At 47.6% G+C, this 17,619-nt stretch overlaps 2 protein-coding genes and 1 long non-coding RNA gene across 3 annotated transcripts in view; 2 read left to right on the top strand and 1 right to left on the bottom strand.

Annotated features, from left to right (window-relative positions):
* The first annotated feature begins 67 nt into the window (after positions 1-67).
* On the top strand, positions 68-4,966 carry LZIC (leucine zipper and CTNNBIP1 domain containing). The gene is made up of 7 exons (XM_053280883.1): positions 68-224; positions 1,291-1,416; positions 1,853-1,988; positions 2,416-2,514; positions 3,109-3,204; positions 4,133-4,214; positions 4,590-4,966. Exons 2-7 carry the CDS (start codon positions 1,316-1,318, stop codon positions 4,646-4,648), a joined length of 573 nt encoding a protein of 190 aa, XP_053136858.1. The 5' UTR covers positions 68-224; positions 1,291-1,315; the 3' UTR covers positions 4,649-4,966.
* Positions 4,967-11,472: 6,506 nt separating this feature from the next.
* LOC128338509 (uncharacterized) lies at positions 11,473-13,963 on the bottom strand. The gene is made up of 2 exons (XR_008312644.1): positions 13,824-13,963; positions 11,473-12,077 (listed from the first exon to the last, which is right to left on the bottom strand). It is a non-coding gene; the product is annotated as an uncharacterized LOC128338509 (long non-coding RNA).
* The window catches only part of CTNNBIP1 (catenin beta interacting protein 1), a 30,196-nt gene continuing 26,427 nt past the window's right edge, over positions 13,851-17,619 (top strand). The window contains exon 1 of the mRNA XM_053281073.1: positions 13,851-13,989. The gene's annotated coding sequence lies outside the window, so the exon portion shown is untranslated. The remainder of the gene's footprint in view (positions 13,990-17,619) is intronic.

Here is a 17,619-nt window from a genome sequence, read left to right as displayed (position 1 = left end):
GTACCAAAAGCCAGCCTTCCAATTGGCCTTGGGAGACGGAAGCGGGGGAAGGTCCGTTTCCATCAGCGGCTCCCCCACCGCACTGAAACCGGAAATGGGACGGGTCCGGCCCTATACTAGAAGTAACCCATAAGCAAGGAAAGGATGTGATTTTTGCGGGGGGAGGCTCGTGGTTGTCTCTTTTCCTGAGCGTGTGGGCTGGAGAAGGAGGAGGAGTGCTCTGGGTAAGGGGAGATGTTAGGGTGTGCTTGTGATATTAGGGGGAGGGATAGGGTGGGGTCAGTAGGGAAGGTGGGTGGGGCTGTAAGGCAGGGGAGTGTCTGAAAGGGTTTAGGGTAGGGTGCAGCAACTGTAAGGGTTACTATCTCTGAATAAAACTATAATTCTTGGAGGCGCCCCCCCCCCGCTTTAAAAATAATATTTTTCACAATATCAAGTCATTCAGGTTTCCAGATTTTCTTTCACGAGTTCTCTGGAGATTGTTGTTTATTCCTGGGAACTCCAGACCAGTCCTTGAAGGCTGGCAACTTTAGAAGCTTCCTACCCCAAATTTGGCCTCTTGGGAGTAAGTAAGAGGTTCCCCCAAGAGCAAAGGGGTGTGTTTGGGTGGGGGAGTGATGACAATGGGACCTCCTGGCAGTTCATTACTGGGGGTGGCCATCCGTTTCCTTCTCAAAAATGGCCTTCGCTTCCCATAAAATTAGTTCTTGCCAGAGGTTTGGAGATCTCATTGGAAGTATTGGGGAAGGCATGGCGTGTGGAGGCGATATTTGCTTTAGAGACAGAGCACCAGTTCTAGGAGTATCGTTTATCACTTGGTACATTTTCACCATGTCCTTTCTCCAAGGTGGCACATGTGGATTGTGTGTCCGCTTTTCATCATCTCTTCACAGCAACCTTGTGAGGTAGCTTTGTTTCAGAGAAGCTGATGGGCACATAGAGCATCATGGCTGAGTGGGGATGTGAACTTGTGTTCTCCGAAGGAACTAAAAAACTTATTTTCCCTGACACACCTTATTCTCACAACAACTGTCAGAGGGAGGTTAGATAGGTTAGTCCAGAGTTAACTCAGGAGGAATTTGTGCCCAGGCTGTTGAAAGAAATAACCCTGAGGTATAATATATCATCTTCCTTGTGTCTATGAAATAGGATCAATTTCATGTTTCAGTCAACTAGAGGGTAAATAGTGAACTTTACACCATATTAAGTTGTTCTGTGTCACTTCCCCTCTATAATCTTAGCTGGTTATTTCTTCTACATGCCCAGCAACAATTTTCTGGTCTCTTGCAGATGTCTGTTATGCCAGTAATTTAAAATGGCTTCGAGGGGGAAAATAGAGACCAGTAAGTTGAAACAGAACCTGGAAGAGCAGCTGGATAGACTAATGCAACAGTTGCAAGATCTGGAGGAATGCAGGTAATAAATGGTTTTAAGGAAATTATTAATTATTATCATGTTTTATTTATGGTTTTTTTTGTAAACTGCTTTGTGAACTTTGGTTGAAGAATGGTATATAAATATTCGTCGTAGTAGTAGTACTAGATATTTGCATGATGCCACGTGGAAGAGAGTAAACAGAGGTCTTCCTTCCTTTCTTCTGTTCTTTATCTGTTTAGGCTCAGAGTAGACCACTGGGCCAAATGGACTAATTTTCTCACTAAGATGGGTTCATATAATTTTGTGTGTAAGAAAATGTGTTGGCTTGGCTTCCTCGTAGAAGCACAGTTAACATCATGTAGGTTATGCAGTTGCTTTTGGGTGAGATGCAGGTGACTGTTGTTCAGAGTCCTGTTGTTCAGAGTCTTACTGTGGTTTATCTGTCGGCTGAGTCATAACATTGGCTCTCGTTCAGAGATGAGATGGATGCAGACGAGTATGAAGAAACCAAGAAGGAAACCCTGGAGCAACTGAGTGAGTTCAATGATTCCCTCAAGAAGATCATGTCTGGAAATATGACTTTGGTAGATGAACTCAGTGGGATGCAGTTGGTGAGTGCTTGGATGTGTTTCCTGTGGTGTGTCAAAGAAATGGCATAATCCTGTGTATGCTTGTGAATTCACTTTGTCTCAAATAAAAGGTGGGTGGTATAAGTCTATAACTATTGGCCACAGATAAATGCCCAAGACTTTTATGCATTGTAATAATTAATACTTTATCACCCAGGAAGCATTGCAGTCTAAGTAGGCCTACAAAGGAAAGATAAGTACACGGGTTATTGAGTCTTTCCTTGTTTGCTCACAGTCCAATAAACAATAGTTTGTGGTGTCATCTGAAGCAGGCCATTTTCAAACCTAGTTGGGCTTTTGCTAGTTTCAGTAACAGGCTGCTGAAGTAGCTTGAGACAATGCCATAGCAGGTGACGGCATTTGCTATAAAATCTGCATATTGATTTTTGCCTTGCTCCTTACCTTCCAGGCTATACAAGCAGCCATTAGCCAGGCTTTTAAAACCCCTGAAGTCATTCGGATGTTTGCCAAGAAACAGCCTGGGCAGTTGAGAACAAGATTAGCGGAGGTAAAGATGCTTCCCACCTTCTAAAAATAATAAACGTGTATAAGCTATATATTGTTGCGTTCAGATTATGAAAAAGGTTGGGGTTTTTTTTTGAGGGGGGCGTTGGTAGAAAAGCTTGTTTACCTTCTCAGGTGAGCTTCTGCTCTTCCCAGAGTAGGCTTCAGAGTAGGCTGGACTAGATGGGCCTTGAGCATGATCCAGCAGGGCTGTTCTTATGATTAGAAGGTTGGACCAGAGAAACCTAGGTTCAAATCCTACTCAGCCAAGAAGCTCACTGGGGGTGACTTAGGGCCAGTCATAATCTCTCTGCCAATCTACCTGATGGGGCTCTTACGAGGATACATGGAGGTATTAAATCCAGGATAAACATGTAATAGAAATGATTGAGATGCCAATGAAATCATAATTTTCTCATGGAAATTCAGTGTCCCATGAACATTAGTTTTTGTCCCCCTCCCTTCTTAAGAGTAGCTGTCGTATAACATGTATTAGGGGTGAAAAAGGAACTAGACCTGTACTTTCACTGCTTTTGATACCACCCTATTTCATTCTTGAGTTAAAGCAAACTCTCTCTCTTTCCCTCTTCCTTCGTAGATGGACAGAGATCTGATGGTTGGAAAGCTGGGCAGGGACCTCTACACCCTGCAGAAAGTGGAAATCCTCACTGCTCTCAGGAAGCTGGGCGAGAAGGTATTGATTTTGAATGGCATTTTCCTTATGGAGCTGTGATGATTACACACTTACAGACACACACACTCGACAAGATCTGTGCCCTGTCAGGGAATCTGGACACCTGAGGAAACTAATCTTTTTTTGTTTTGATTGTAACCTTTAAAACGATGCTCCTAGTCCTCATGATTGTGCAGAAAAATTTAACATTTCCACCCCTTTGCCTGTTAAGTGCCGCCTCAGTGCTGTTTGAGGCACTGTCCAGAGTCTCTTCAGCTGAATTCAAGCGATGCTGTGGATCATGAAGGAGCTGTGACAATCCTCATGTGCTCCCTCGTTCTCTTGGTACATGGAACATAGGAAGCTGCCTGATACCATCAGACCATTGATCAATCTAGCTCAGTGTTGTCTGCCCCGACGGGCAGCGGCTCTCCCAGGTTTCAGGCTTTCATCTTTCCCAGCCCCACTTGGAGATGCTGCCAGGGAGTGAACCTGGGACCTTCTACCTGCGGCCCCACCCCCTTAGAGATGACTGGAAGGAAGGAAGTTGCCTGGAGGAAGTTTAAAGCTTTCAGTCTTGCTTTGAACTAACTATAGGTTCCCATTTCATTTGCATATGGGAAACTGTTGTTGTCTAATTATTAATTACGCTTCTATACCACCTGGCTTGCAAACCATGATCAACCCATGACTTCATATCCTTATTTGTGCACTAGTGGCAGCTGGAACAAATGAGGAACTCTAGTTAATTCAAACCATGACCAGAAACATTAAACGTTCTTCCCTCGTGCACAACCTCAGTCCTCTAAACCGTTTATCCTCTTAATTCAGCCTTAGACTTGTGAAAATGTTTTCTAACTTTTCTCTGTCGACTGTGCCATCCTCATTAAAGGAAACTAAGTTCCGTATAAATAGCTTCTATGGCTGATTGTTGGCTTATTTGTTTCAGCTGACTCCTGAAGATGAGACATTTCTTTCAACGAATGCTGGCGCTGCTCTCAGCCAGTTTGAAAGGGTCTCCAGTGACCTTGGTAAGTGACTTTGTTGTCCCCTTTAAAATGCCCTTTCTTCATCCAGATATTTCAGCCTCTTTGGAAATCTGGTGGAAAGAAATGACAGCTCATAATCCTGAACCTTCTGCCCTTCAGTGTGGATTATGAACATGAATATGGGATCCTAATTATTATTGATAATAATTAGCAAAGCACCATGTTTGTGTATGGTACTTTACGGAGAATGACAGAGACGGTCTCTGCCCCAAGAGGCTTACAATCTAAAAACAGGCAAATGGCAGACAAATGAGGAAGGCAGAAGACTCTTCCAAGGTTTCAGCCTCAAATACTTAAACTTAGTTATTATAAGGTATTGCTTCAGACCCTTTTAATCTTTTTTTCTCTTGATTCTAGGTTCAGGAGATAAAGTTTTTGCCCTGGCAAGTTTTGAGGTAGAAAAATCAAAACAATGAAGGCCGACTTCTGCAGGGTGTGATTCACTCACCTGTGATCAGCTGTCAGACTTTTTTTTAAATCCACGTTAAATTGATGTGTTTCTTACAAACTTTTTGTAAAGCTCTTCACCTTAACTAAGCTAACCTGAAGCAAAAATGTTTTTTAAAAAAATGCTCTTTGCAAGCTCAGCAACTTTGGTTCTGAGGCAAACACTAAGTGGTACTTTTTAAGCTTCCTGAGATTGTGATCCTTTGTGTGGAAGCAAAACACGTGTTCTCCCCCCCACCTTCATGTCAGTGAAATGAGCATTTCTCTAGTAAAACATTCTCTCGGTGGTTTTTTGGTATGTGTTCGCAAAAAGTCTCTCTCTAGCAGTTATTTGGGTCTTAACAGCTTTCAGTGCTTGCCAGAAATCTGGCCGTTTTTTGTTTCACAGGAATCCTTTACATTCCTTTTGTTTTAAAAAGGGAAAGAAAATGTAGTTCTGGGTGGAACGTAGCAGAGTTTGCCTGAAACTGTGTCTGTCTGAAAACTGAGACTGCCCACTGGTGTGTGTGTCCCCCCCCCACCTCCCATTTTGCTCTGGGTATGAATGGGCCCTATTGTATCTCTGGGTCTTGATTGGCGAACAATAGCAGCCCCGTTGGGAGCCTTTTGGAGTGATTTAACTTTGTAGGTTGGAATGACAGGAGGAGCAGTTAGAAATGGCAGCGTGAGCCCCATCTCTGGCCTCTTTCGGTAGCCTGGGGTGTGAGCGGCTACAAGCTCCTATTCTTCCCTCGTGTTTCTGGGGCGGCGTGAAATAGCTTCCTTCCAAGTAGAAACAAACAAACACAGAGGGGGTCCCCTCTTTGCAGAGGTGGCCTCCACTCTTGCTGAATGAAGGTCACGCTTGCTATCCGTTGACCTTGTTAGTGCACGGCGTCCCGTCAGCTTCCAGACGCAATTCGAGATGTGGGCCTGGGCCTGCAGGACCCACTGAACACAAAGTGCTGCTTCTTGTTGGTTCCTTGGCCTCGTGGGGAGGAGAGCTGATTTTGTGGGGAGCCGTCGCTCAGTAGCAGGGCATCTATTTTGCAGGCAGAAGGTCGCAGGCTCAGTCCCTGGCAGCATCTCCAGGTAGGGCTGGGAAAGACTCCTGCCTGGAAGCTTGGAGAGCTGCTGCCAGTCAGTGCCTGCAATCCTGAGCTAGATGAAGCAATGGTGTGACTCGGTATAAGGCAGCTTCTATGTTTCTATTTTGTTGGTTTACATTATTGCCTTAGAGGAAGGGCAAGACAGGGCGACTCAGCTTCGGCCTGCCTACAGATGTTGGCCAACAACTCGATCACCCCGACTATTGGCTACTGTGGCTGGGGATGCTGGGAGTTGTAGTCCAAACATGGCTGGAGGCCCACAGTTGAGTAGCCTGGCTCTAAGCAGCTCATGCTACTATGCATTTATCTCTGCCCCCTTCCCTTTTATCCCCAGATAAACCCTGCAAGGTAGATCAAGCCGAAGGCTACCCACTGAGTTTCATGACCGAGTGGAGACTCGAACTCGGATCTTCACTGTCCTAGTCGACTGCTCTAACCACAGCATGGCACTGGATGTTGCCTGGAGTTGATGTAGCTGGTACACATCCTTCTTATTAGGTCCATATCAAAGTGGTTGGGAGACATCCCTGAAGGTTTCTTTGGAAGAGAGCTTGTAAGTAGACCCTACAACCTGTTTTCAGTACCTTCACAGCTGCAGCCTTTCCCCTAAATAGTTGCAGGCCTCTGGGCATGTGCAGAGGGCTGCTTATTTGTCAGCAGGCATCTCTGGCCACTTTGAATTAGGAGAAGGAAGCACAGTTGGAGAACACACATTCTAGAATGGCTTGAGTCTCTCTGTCTATTGTTTTGCAGAAGAGCAAGTCAGGTTCGTATTAAGCAGAAGTCTGAGGTTCTTAATGTTCTTCCTCCTTTCTCTCACTTGGGACTAATCTGTTGTAGGGCTCTTCCTTGCCATAAGTCGATAAGCAAACAGCCTTGGTTAATCTGAATATCAAGCTTATTCCTTAAGCCTAAATTAAGGAAAGTTAAGCCTAAGGGCTTGCCGGGGGAGTTAATATCAGCTGGTCAGTCGAGACTCCTCTACTATTTCTGCAGATCCCGAATGAGCCTGCCCTATAGTGACTGAAGAAATGGCTTCACTTTCTCCTCTGGTCCTAAACACAATGCCCGCATTCTGTTTCCCTGGCTTGCGGCCCTGTGCGGACTGCCAAACAGGAGCTGGCTGTAGCCTGTTGCAGGGCTGCTAGATGGCGATTCTCCCTTATTCAGCGTTTTCTAGAGGGCAGCGATGTGGGCTGGAGAGGAGCGGCTTGCTTGTTAATGAACAATGGGCCCAGCAAATCAGCCACAAAACAGATGCCCAATAAAAGGGGATGGCGAGAACCTTCCTTTACAAATCAGCTTTGATGGCGGCGTTTCGGATACGAGTAGGGTCGATACGAGCCCTCAAGCAAGGCAAGTGGGAAATGTCTGTTTAAAGGGCTGACTCATCGATGTCTTAGAGCAGGGAGGGCAGACACTGTCGCCCAAATATTCCCCACTCGCCCATCCACCAGACTGGAACTTTACAGCAGTGTTAGGCAATATTTCATGGTCCTATAGCTCGAATTAATTTTAAAGGCCTCTGTTATTTAATGCAGCTTCATCCACTCACTTCTCTATCCCAGAACAAGCAGCAGAAGCCAGTGCAGCCAGGGAGGGAGGAAGCTCCTCCAGCCTCCCAGGAGCCAGGCCAACCCCTTCACATCCTTCCTGGCCAGGAGCTAGGCTGGCTGAGACCATAAGATGATGATGGTGTGTGTGTGCATCCCAGGTGTGCAAGGTATGAAAGGTCACCTCCCCTGCAGATTCCAGCTAGCCTGGGACTGGCCTCTCTCCCCACCCCAGTCTTCCGGCCACATGATCTAGGACAGGAAGAGGACATGAGCTTGGAAAACGAACTGGAAGCTTTGGCCCAATTTCATAGAGGAATCTGGCCCACTCTCCGAATAAGTTCAAAAATGTCAAGCAAGCTTCAGTCATAAGGTCAATAAACATTAATTATCTTCCCCCTCTAGGCATTTCATGCAAAGCAAAATCCTCACTCCCCTAATAATGTTCTCTGCCCCCCACTTTGCACACCCGAAGGAGTTGTTCTAGAGTTGCCCCTGTTTTAGAGTCAGTTTTAAGTTGATCACCAGGCTCAAAAGATAGATCTTTTCCAAATTTAGATGGCAGGTGCTGTAGTTGGAAGTTGCATATGTCAATGTGCACACACACACACACACCCATGTCACTTTCCTTGCACATAGAAAAATAGCTTATCAAGGAAAAGGCTGAGCTGAAACCTTTTTCCTGACATGCTAGTTTTCATGTGCAGAAAACTTGCGTTGGGGATTTTTAAGATCAAGAAGCATTCAAACATTCAGTGTTCCAGCTGCAGCCCAAAGCTGAAAGTCTGGACAAAGCTGTACAGCTTGAAAATGCTGTTTACATCAGCTAGGCCTTCAGGGGATGCTCAGATTTAATCAGGGCTCTCCATAACTCCAGTCTGCCTTGTCGAAGCCTCGGTTAATGTGAGACAGTTCAGCTTCTCATTTGGACTTGGGCTCAGAGAGGAGCAGATTACACGTCCTGAATTCCAGAAGGCTCAAGCAAGTGAGCCAAACCACATGTACCAGGGGCTGGCAAGCCAGCCTGAGGCTCTAATCCATATGAGCTGATTACAAATTTGGAGTACAACTCCAGGGATGAAGGGAATTGTAGTCCAAAAGCACCTGGAGGGCCACAGTCCTAGTTGGCTCCCTTTGGTTGTGGGACTGTGATGTGTTGTGGTCTGCGGTGCCCTCTTTGGCCCATCTCGGTCTTGGCAATTGGGAGTAGCCACTCTTCATTTAAAACCAAACTGTGATCGCTGAAGAAGAGCTTAGACAACTTCACAGTGGCGGCAAAAGCCGCCTTTCCCTGAAATCCAGTAGCAGCCTCATTAGCGATGATTAGAGAGTGAGTCCGTTGCCTGGAGAAGCGAAGTGTTGCTCTCATGCAGTCGCAAATCCTCGCCTTGAGCCAAACCCAGCCGTCAAACAGGCTGCTGCTTCTGATCTCTTTCTGCGTGGAAGATTTGCATTTGGTTGTCTCACTTTGCATATTGTTCATCTCCCTTTTTAATAAGCTGCCACTGAGGTGCGTTTTATCTTGATGGTTGATTTTTATATCCCCACCCACCGCTGCTACTTTTGAGGATAGACCTGTTCTTATTTAACAATGCCTCTTTTCCATCAGTGCCAATTGTCTCAAATGTAGTGTATGATTCTGGATGTATTTTTTTTGTGGGAGGGGATAAAAGGGACCAGTTCTCTCCCACCACCCTGAGCTTGGCCATCCAAATCTCGAGGTAGGATGGCTTGAAGCAATTGGAAATAAGGCTCAAAGTGTCTCAATGCCTAGCGTTGAAAATTCTAATCCCTTTTAAAAATTTCCCTGCAGATGTGTAGATCCTGAACCTTTCTGGAGGAAGGGGGGTGTTAATGTAGAAACAGCTGTAATGTGTATATAAAAGCCCTTTTAATGGGCAGTGTGTTCACTTGCTCTCCTGGGAGACCTTGGAGGTAGGCCTGCGGTACTGATTTGGGGGCTGTGCAGGATCCTGGAAAGCTCAAAGTCTCAAATACTGGTACGGTTTCAGTTTTACCTCCTGCAGGAGTGCAAAAATACATGATTTAAAATGGTGGCATTTGATAGACCATATTACAGAAAGAACAGAGTTCTGGCATCCCATAAGGGAGAATGCAAGATATCTGTGGCATGAGCTAGAAAACTGGCTCTAGCAGAAAGGATGGGCGTCTCCTTAGAAAATCACCCCTGCAAACTCTGCCATAGCAGGGACCCCAACTTGGCTGAGGCGCTTGGCTTGCTTCGCATTAGGCTTAATCCACCCCTGCTGTCATCGGGAAGGTCTGGGCACATGGTGGCAGCCGCTGGATTAGAAAAGAATCCTAAATGAATTTCAAAGAAGATTACAGTGGGTGGCTAAAGGGAAGAGATTGCAGCTGTGGAGCATTTGTCCCCAGTGAAGGAGGCCTGTGGCAAAGAGCGCTGTGGCAGAGCTAGGACTTAAGATCACTGAATTAATGGCTCTGGGTGGAGGAAGGAGGCACCTAGCACGGGAAGCTGGCAGCCAAAGCCGCAGCCCTGTGGCAGGACCTACTACAGAAGTGTGTGCCTTGCTCTTCAACACTTAAAACAGACGTGTGCATTTTTACAGAAGCTGCATTGAACTGATATGATGGCCTTATAAAGAAGAAGAATAAAATCACACCCAAGTAATCAAATAATGAATCCCAAGTGTGTTTAACATCACTAGACTTCCATAAGAAAGTTGTCACATAGGTGGGTTGTTGTTTTTTTACAATAGTTGCTGGGAAAAGTAAAGCAAGTTGCCAAGTTTTGCAGAGCAGTCTTCTAGAGAAATAGGGCTGAGGGCCTTGCTGAGTCTCCAGGGCATCGGATCATCTCCATGGCTGGGAACTAGGTCAGGAGCAGCAGAAGCTTGTGAGCGGCGTCCCAGCCCTTTGCCCCAGGGCTGGGTCATTCCCCAGAGCCCGTCCTCCTTGAATGTGGATGGGTTTTTGTTTTGTTCTTTGCATCCACTTCATGCTTTGCAGCTGTCTCTCAGGTTGCCCCCGCCCCACTCTGCCTTGTTCACATAAGTTTCTGCTGTTCAGACCAGAGCAGTGCAACTTATGTGCTGTCCAAAGAAGACACTGGATGCATTTGTGCCTCCTCTCCTTCTGTCCTGGTTTTTCCACTCGCTACTGCCAGTTGCTAATAACAGGATGGATTGGGAGCTTTGCCGGAAAGCTGTCTAAAAGCTTAACAAAATCTATCAACATAGTAAGCTGCCATATACTGAGTCAGACCATTGGTCTATCTAGCTCCATATTGCCTTCACAGACTGGCAGCAGCTGCTCCAAGGTTGCAGGCAGGAATCTCTCTCAGCCCTGTCTTGGAGATGCTGCCAGGGAGGGAACTTGGAACCTTCTGCTCTTCCCAGAGTGGCTCCATCCCCTAAGGGAAATAACTTACAGTGCTCACACTTCTAGGCTCCCATTCATATACAACCAGGGTGGACCCTGCTTAGCTATGGGGACATGTCATGCTTGCTACCACCAGACCCGCTCTCCTCTCTATCCTTCAAATGTACTAATTTAATTAGCAAAGTACCCCGCCCCCCAACCCGTGTTCTCTGCTCTAACCATTTTGTCTAATCTAGTGGATGGCAGGATCAGCTGAGAGCTAGATTTGGGTGGCATGATGGGGAAAGAAGCACATGAATCATGGTTAACATGAGATGGGCATTCTGCCTCCTACGCGAGTGTATATTTCATGCAGTGCCTTGTATGGAACTGGACCCTCCGTCTGTCCAGCTCAGCCTTGCCTGTTCCATGCCAGGTTCCCTTCCCCTAAAGGGCTCACCGTCGGAAAAGATAGATAGGGGGCCCCAGCAAGAACCACTGGGGGTGTGTGTGTTATGTATGGGGTGGGGGGGACTGGCAGGCGGGCATGGTCCCAATTTAACTTTTTGGCCCAGGGCCCATCCCAACCTTGCTCTGTCCCAGGACTAGGAAACTGGGCCAAAGGATTCACAGGAAAAAAGAACTGAGGGGCGTGTGACATCTCTGTTACCATCAGTGTTGTCCTGGGTTATCAGCTTGCAACGTATGAGTCCCCGTGGAATGCTGGGGCTGTGGAATCCGTCAGGTCCCTCCTGTCCCTAAAGAGTTACACAATCAAGCCGCCAAATGAGGACGAGATGGAACATATGGTGTGTTTTAAAAATTGTATTAATCCCGTAATTCCTTCAAAAGCAATCTCGGTCAGTTACAAAGGGTAAACAGATGCCTTAATTGCAGGTCCCCCACCTCAGCCACACATCAAATGCCTCTGGATCTCTCTGTCTCTCCCTCTCCGCTTTGCAGGCTGCGCTAATTAACATGGCTCTTCAGGGAAGGAGCCAAGAGTGATGTTTCCGTGCCACCTTCCCGCCCCCCGCCTGAGCCGACGCTCCCGGGTGCTTTTCTTCAATAATTAATCATCGTTACTGCCTGCTGCTGGCTGTGTACGTGTGCGCGGGCTGCCTCAGATCCCAGCATATTTGCACCCTTCCAGTTCCTGTCTGCGGCGGTCCGCTTTTGCTCTTTCCCTGGCTTTCATGTGAAGGTCTTCATTAACTGACATGGGTTGCCGATTGTGGTGGCAGCTTTGAAGTTGTGTCAGGCCTGAGAGGCAAGTGGTGGTGGTGGTGGGGGGAGAAGTGCTGTGGCTCTATTCAGGTCTGCAGTTGACTAGAAAGAGTCACCAGGTGAAGAAAGCCATGTACCTTAACCCCACACGGGCAGCCTGATCTTCTGGGTTAACCTGGCTCTAAATACTGGAGGACAAGAGGAAAACAAGGGATTTTATTTTATTGTCAACAGTTGACTTGTCGTCTCTTACTTATACAGGTAATAGCTGTACGTAGCTGATCTCTTTTTATGGAACAATATCCACAAACCTCACACCCTCCCTCCTGCCCAACAACCGTTTCCAAATTTTGGGACATGCATTAGCAAGGGATGTATTATTATTAATTTAATTTATGTACCACCTGACTCCAAATGCTCTAGAGAAGGTTCATAAAGATGAATAATTTAAAAATGATAATGGCCACTGGATAACCCCAGGGGTTGGCACACTTTCCAGCTGTTGTTGACTATAACTCCCATCATTCCCAGCCAAAATTTCCTCCCCCGCAACAGCTGGAGGGCCAGGCTTCCCCTCCCCTGGGGTAGCCACTGCCTCTCTCCTCCAGTCCCCCTTGGCTGCTGTTCTGCCACGTGGGGGATTTCATGAAGAATGCCTCACCCTCTGCACCTACTAGAGGCCTGGGTCCTATTTGTTGATCTCATCCCGCAAAGTAGACCCTTCTTTTTCTGCTACATTTTCCTCACTCTGATGAGGTTGCCAACGATCTGTCCATTCTCTCCCCTTACTGTTCCAGCATCAGTCACTGAGGGAAGATGCAACTGGCATCTTGCATTCAGCAATGCCTTTTCCCCTTTTCTTCAGGAGAGTCCATCTTGGTCACGGCTGTGGGACTTTAGAGTTGGTCCTGACAAAAGGAAGGCAAGGCAGCGGATAGAGGTGCTGAACTGCTGGAGGTCAAGGAGGGGAGGTAATGGGAACTTGTTTTTGAGGCTACTTGTTTTTGAAGATCACCCAAGGAGTGAGGAAGAAAATAAGAATAAAGGTAATTTGACTTTTTAGTTGGTCCAATAGGTAGAGGTCAAGTGTGCCATCAAGTCTATTTTGACTCCTGCTGACCACAGAGTCCTGACCACGGTGCCCAAAACTTGGGTTTCTCCTGGCGGTTTACACAGGAGTTGAAACAATGGACCCACCATTAAAAAAAAATCATTATTTAAAAAAATAAATACACACACACAAAAAAAATATCTAACCATCTAGACCGCTTTGGGAACTTTGGCTGAAAAGCGGTATAAAAATATTCGTCACATTGAATAGTTTCGGAATAAAATGAGGGCGTGTGCTCCTCCAAACCCCCTTCTTCTCCTGAGTAAGACCCTTCCGCCAGGCCGGCGATGCTCCAAAGATACCCGCCAGCACAGCGGGCTTGCTTCTCCCGCCCCCAAGCGGGCCGCGCCCCCCCAGCCAATCAGCGCCCTGGGCCGCGCCCTCGCCCAGCCCCTTCCCGCGCAGCTCCTCCCCTCCCCTATTCGTCGCGGGCGCCCCTTGGCCACGCCCCCCGCGGCTCCCGAAGGCGTCGCCCGTCCGGCCATAAGCCGAGCCCGTGGCCACGCCCCCTCCCCGCCCGCCCGTCGCGGAGCTCCCCCCCTGCTGCTGCTGCTGCTGCTGATGCCGCCTGAGGCGACGCGGCTCGCCGCCTCCTCAGCGGCCTCGGGCGCTGCTGGGACGCGGCAAGCACAGGAGCGGCGGCGGGTCCCTCCCACCCGGAGTCGCCCAGGCGCCGCCTCCTCCTCCTTCTCCTCCTCCTCCTCCGCGCCCTCCCTCGGTCGCCGCTGCTGTGAGTCACGACGGCGGAGGGAGGAGAAGGAGAAGTGGCGGCTGGGCTGCTGCAGCGGCTGTCTTCCCCCCCCCCTCTCTCCCTCACACACACACGGGGCGTCTTTTCCCCTCAGGCCTCGCTCCTCCTCGGAGTCCTCCTTCTCCTCTCCTGCCCCTGAGGGCGGAACGGACCCCATCCCGTTCGCTCGTCCGTACGGCTCTGGATCACCCTCCCACGCCCCGCTCCCTCACTCTGGGCCCGCGCCACCTTCCCTCAGGTAAGCGCCTCTGTCTCTGCCCGGCAACAACAAAAGGAAGCTCCTGCCCTCCCTCCCTCTCTCCCCCTGGCTCCTTCCGCGCCTGCGCGCGCCGCTAACCGCCCCCTCCTCCGCCCGCGCGCGCCTGCTCCCCCCCCCTCAGCTCGCTCGCGCCCCCTCCCCCCCCCGTCTTCCTCCGGCCAACCTTCGCTTCTGCTGGGCTCCCATCATGGAGTCGCTCTGGCTCTCCCTTCCCTGGTGCCTGGAGGCTTGCCTTCCACCATCCTCTCCTTCCCCACGATATTAAGCCACTGGGAGCTCCAGGGTGGTTCTCCAGCCTCACCTGGGGATGGGGGCCGGATGCTGGAGACTCCAGGCCAATCAGTGGCAGGGTGCTCTGGGATGCCGTCCAGATATCCCCTTTTGGGAACCTTCCCTGTCTCCCAGTGCTTACCTGCCGCCACCCACCCAAATGCCAATCATGGCAGACCCTGCTTAGGAAAGGGGGAGGTTCGTGCTTACTACTGCAGGACTAGTCGTTCTCCCCACCCCCACCCCCGTGAGTCCTGTCTCTGGCGGGTGTCTTCTAGGTGGTAGAGTTGAGGTGGTGGCCGTAGCTCAGTAGTGGAGCATCTGCTTTGCACTCAGGAGGTCCCCCCCAGAGCTGCTGTCATTCAGTATAGTCAGTCCTGAGCTAGAAGGACCAAGGGTCTGACTCGGTTTGGTAGCTGTGTGTTCATCACGGTTATCTGTCTGCTTTGCATGCAGAAGGACCCAGGTCTAGTCCCTAGCAGCAGCAGCACCTCCAGGTAGGGCTGGGAAAGACTCCTGCCTGAAACCCTGGTGAAGCTGCTGCATTTATTGCAGACCAGGGCTGCACAACTGTGGCCTTCTAGCTATTGTTGGACTATCATACCCATCATTCCTAGCCACAGAGCCAAGAGGTATACAGTGGTAGGGTTTGTAGTCCAACAAATGCAGGAGGGCCGAAGTTATGCAACCCAGACAATCCTTAGCTAGATGGACCAAGAGTCTGTCTTGGTATAAGGCAGTCTCCTATGTTCCTATTATTTTGGAGGGCTAAGTATCTTGGTACCTGTCTTTTTTAGAGACACATCTGTGGTGCAACTAGCTCAGGTTCAGTCCCAAGTAGCATATCTAGGTAAAGCTAAGAAAGAGCCCTGTCTGAGATCCTGGAGAGCAGCTAGCTCAGAGATGGCCAACCTGAGGTTCTCCAGCTGTTGATGGACTTAGAACTCCCATCACTCCCAGCAGCAGTAAATGTCTTGCAGTTGGGAGTGATAGCTGTAGTCCAGCAAGAGCTGGAGAACCTCAGGTTGATCACTCCTGAGCTAGCAGGTCTCCAGGGTCTTGGACTGTCCCAGGGCTACCTGATTGAATTCAGGATCTTCTTCATGCAAAGCAGATGCTCTACCACTGAGCTATGGCCGGATCCAGCTTTGGCAGCCTCAGGGTTGCTGCTAGAACTGTTTGGGCTTAGAAATATTATTTTATATAACACATTGGAATTATCTGTGAAGAAATAAGAGAATGGTCTGCACACATTCTAGGCAGTCAGATTTTGGATATGAAATCAGATGTGAGCTCATGCATGCAATAGTGTTTTCATTCTCTTCCATGTGAACTCAGTGCAAGCTCTCATGGAGGTTTACTTGGCCAGTGATGCCAGGCTGTGGGTTGGGGAAGGCTTTGCAGGGAGAGGGCAAGATGGGGAGAAAATAATATAAAGACATTTAGAGTGTGGAGAAACGGCAATATGCAAGTCAGGATGTGCAACTGACAGGTGGGTTTTCAAAACAAACATGCATCCCTGAGTTTCAAAACTGTGGTTCAGGAGCCTTCAAAATCTTCCAGAACTTCACATGGACTTTCCAGTGTGGTATGGTTTGGTCTGTGTTGATACAGTGCTCTTCCAAACACTGCTTGCCTTTGACCTCCCTGCTTGTCTGTGTGGTGTTCTGTTTTTGTGCAACTTTCAGATGGTGTTTTAAACATTGGAAGACTCTTAAAAGACAGTGTATATAGCATGGTATTATCCAGGGTCAAACATCAGTTTTCTTGTGCTGTTTGCAGTATTTCTTTTTCTACAAAAACCACTTTGAAAACTCTTTGAGAAATGGTGTATAAATAATTATTAAGAATACTCGTATACTGCTTTTCAACACAAAATCTTTCAAAATGGTTTACATAGTAAAAGACGTGAGATCGTGGTTCTCTGTCCCAAAGGCAATCTTCAATCTTTTCAGTCTTCAAGGCAGAAAAGAAACAAGAGAGATACCAGCAAGCAGCCACTCAGAGGGATGCTTTGCTGGGCTGAATAGAGACAGTTGCGCTCCCTCTGATAAAAGGGTACCTCTTTGCCTAGTTGTCAGGGGCCATAGAAAAAACTGGCCTTCAGTGTCCAGGTCAGCTCAGTTGCATTCTTGTAAACGTAACCTTTTAAAGTATAAATGGAGTATCAAATTCTGACTGAATGCAGGAAAAATATTTGGTCTTAATCATATGCAATAAGCCTCCAGAAATCCATATACTGTAATTACTGGTGCACAATGAAGTTTTGGTAACTAAGCCATTCATATGGGTTAATCGTGGTGTGTATTGTACAATTGCTGTTCAATTACTGTGTAAGATGGTCTAGCAAATCTTCTCTATCTTCTGGAGTAGAGACACTCCTGAATAAGGCAGTCTGATAAGTATTTAACATCGTTAATGTTAATCCTGTATAAATCAGGTTTGCAGTGATTAATTGCAGGCCATGCATAAAGCCTAATAATCACTCCTCTTGTCTCCTCAGCCCTGTATCAGTTTCATTCCCTACTTGCAAAAGACTCATACAGTAAATTAGCATTGATTAAGCCTTTTTCTAAATCATTGTCTGCAAGGTTTCAGAAGTATATCTTCACAGTCCACACTAACAAGTGTGTGAAGAAGAAAGGTGCTGTTGAAAATTACCTTGAGTTTAATAGTCCTATTACAATATAGTTTTACATGTCACTTGGTCTGGAAAGGAAGGAAACTACACCCTGCTGAGGACATTTCCTTCCCTGCAATCCTGTCTTAAAACAAACAAACAAATCTGTGAATGCAACACCCCAATGCAACAAAATTGGAACACACACAGACACACAACTGCAGGTGGAAAAATCCGTATATTCAGTTTGAGTTTGTGGAGAGTGCAGGAAATTGATGTGTTGTCAGCTTCCTGGCTAATTCTTAAGTAATAATATGTGACTTATACTAATTAGTTTAAATGAACTGTTCTGTGAAATGGGGAAATAGTTTGTGTTTCCTGCTTTATTTTTATAGTGTCAAAATATTGATCATCTTTGTATGACACTTGACAATTCATTTGGAAAACTTCTAGGCACCTAAAACCCCAGTACTTGGTGCCTATGTACCTTTGGGTACAACCACAATTCCCATCATCGCGAGCCACAATTTGTTCAACCAATAAATTGTGGCTGGGGATGATGGGAGTTGTAGTTCAACAACAGCTGGAGAGCCAAGGCTGCCTACCCCTGGACACAGAGATACATAGGCACTAACACTGGGGTTTCAGGTGCCTAGGAATTTTCCAAATGAATTGTCAAGTGCCATACAAAAAGCTTCAATAATTTGACACTATAAAAA

Source organism: Hemicordylus capensis, chromosome 16 (genome assembly GCF_027244095.1).
Source record: "Hemicordylus capensis ecotype Gifberg chromosome 16, rHemCap1.1.pri, whole genome shotgun sequence".
NCBI lineage: Eukaryota > Metazoa > Chordata > Lepidosauria > Squamata > Cordylidae > Hemicordylus > Hemicordylus capensis.
The sequence above is the reverse complement of the archived record's forward strand: the minus strand, read 5'-3'. Positions and strand labels throughout refer to the sequence as shown.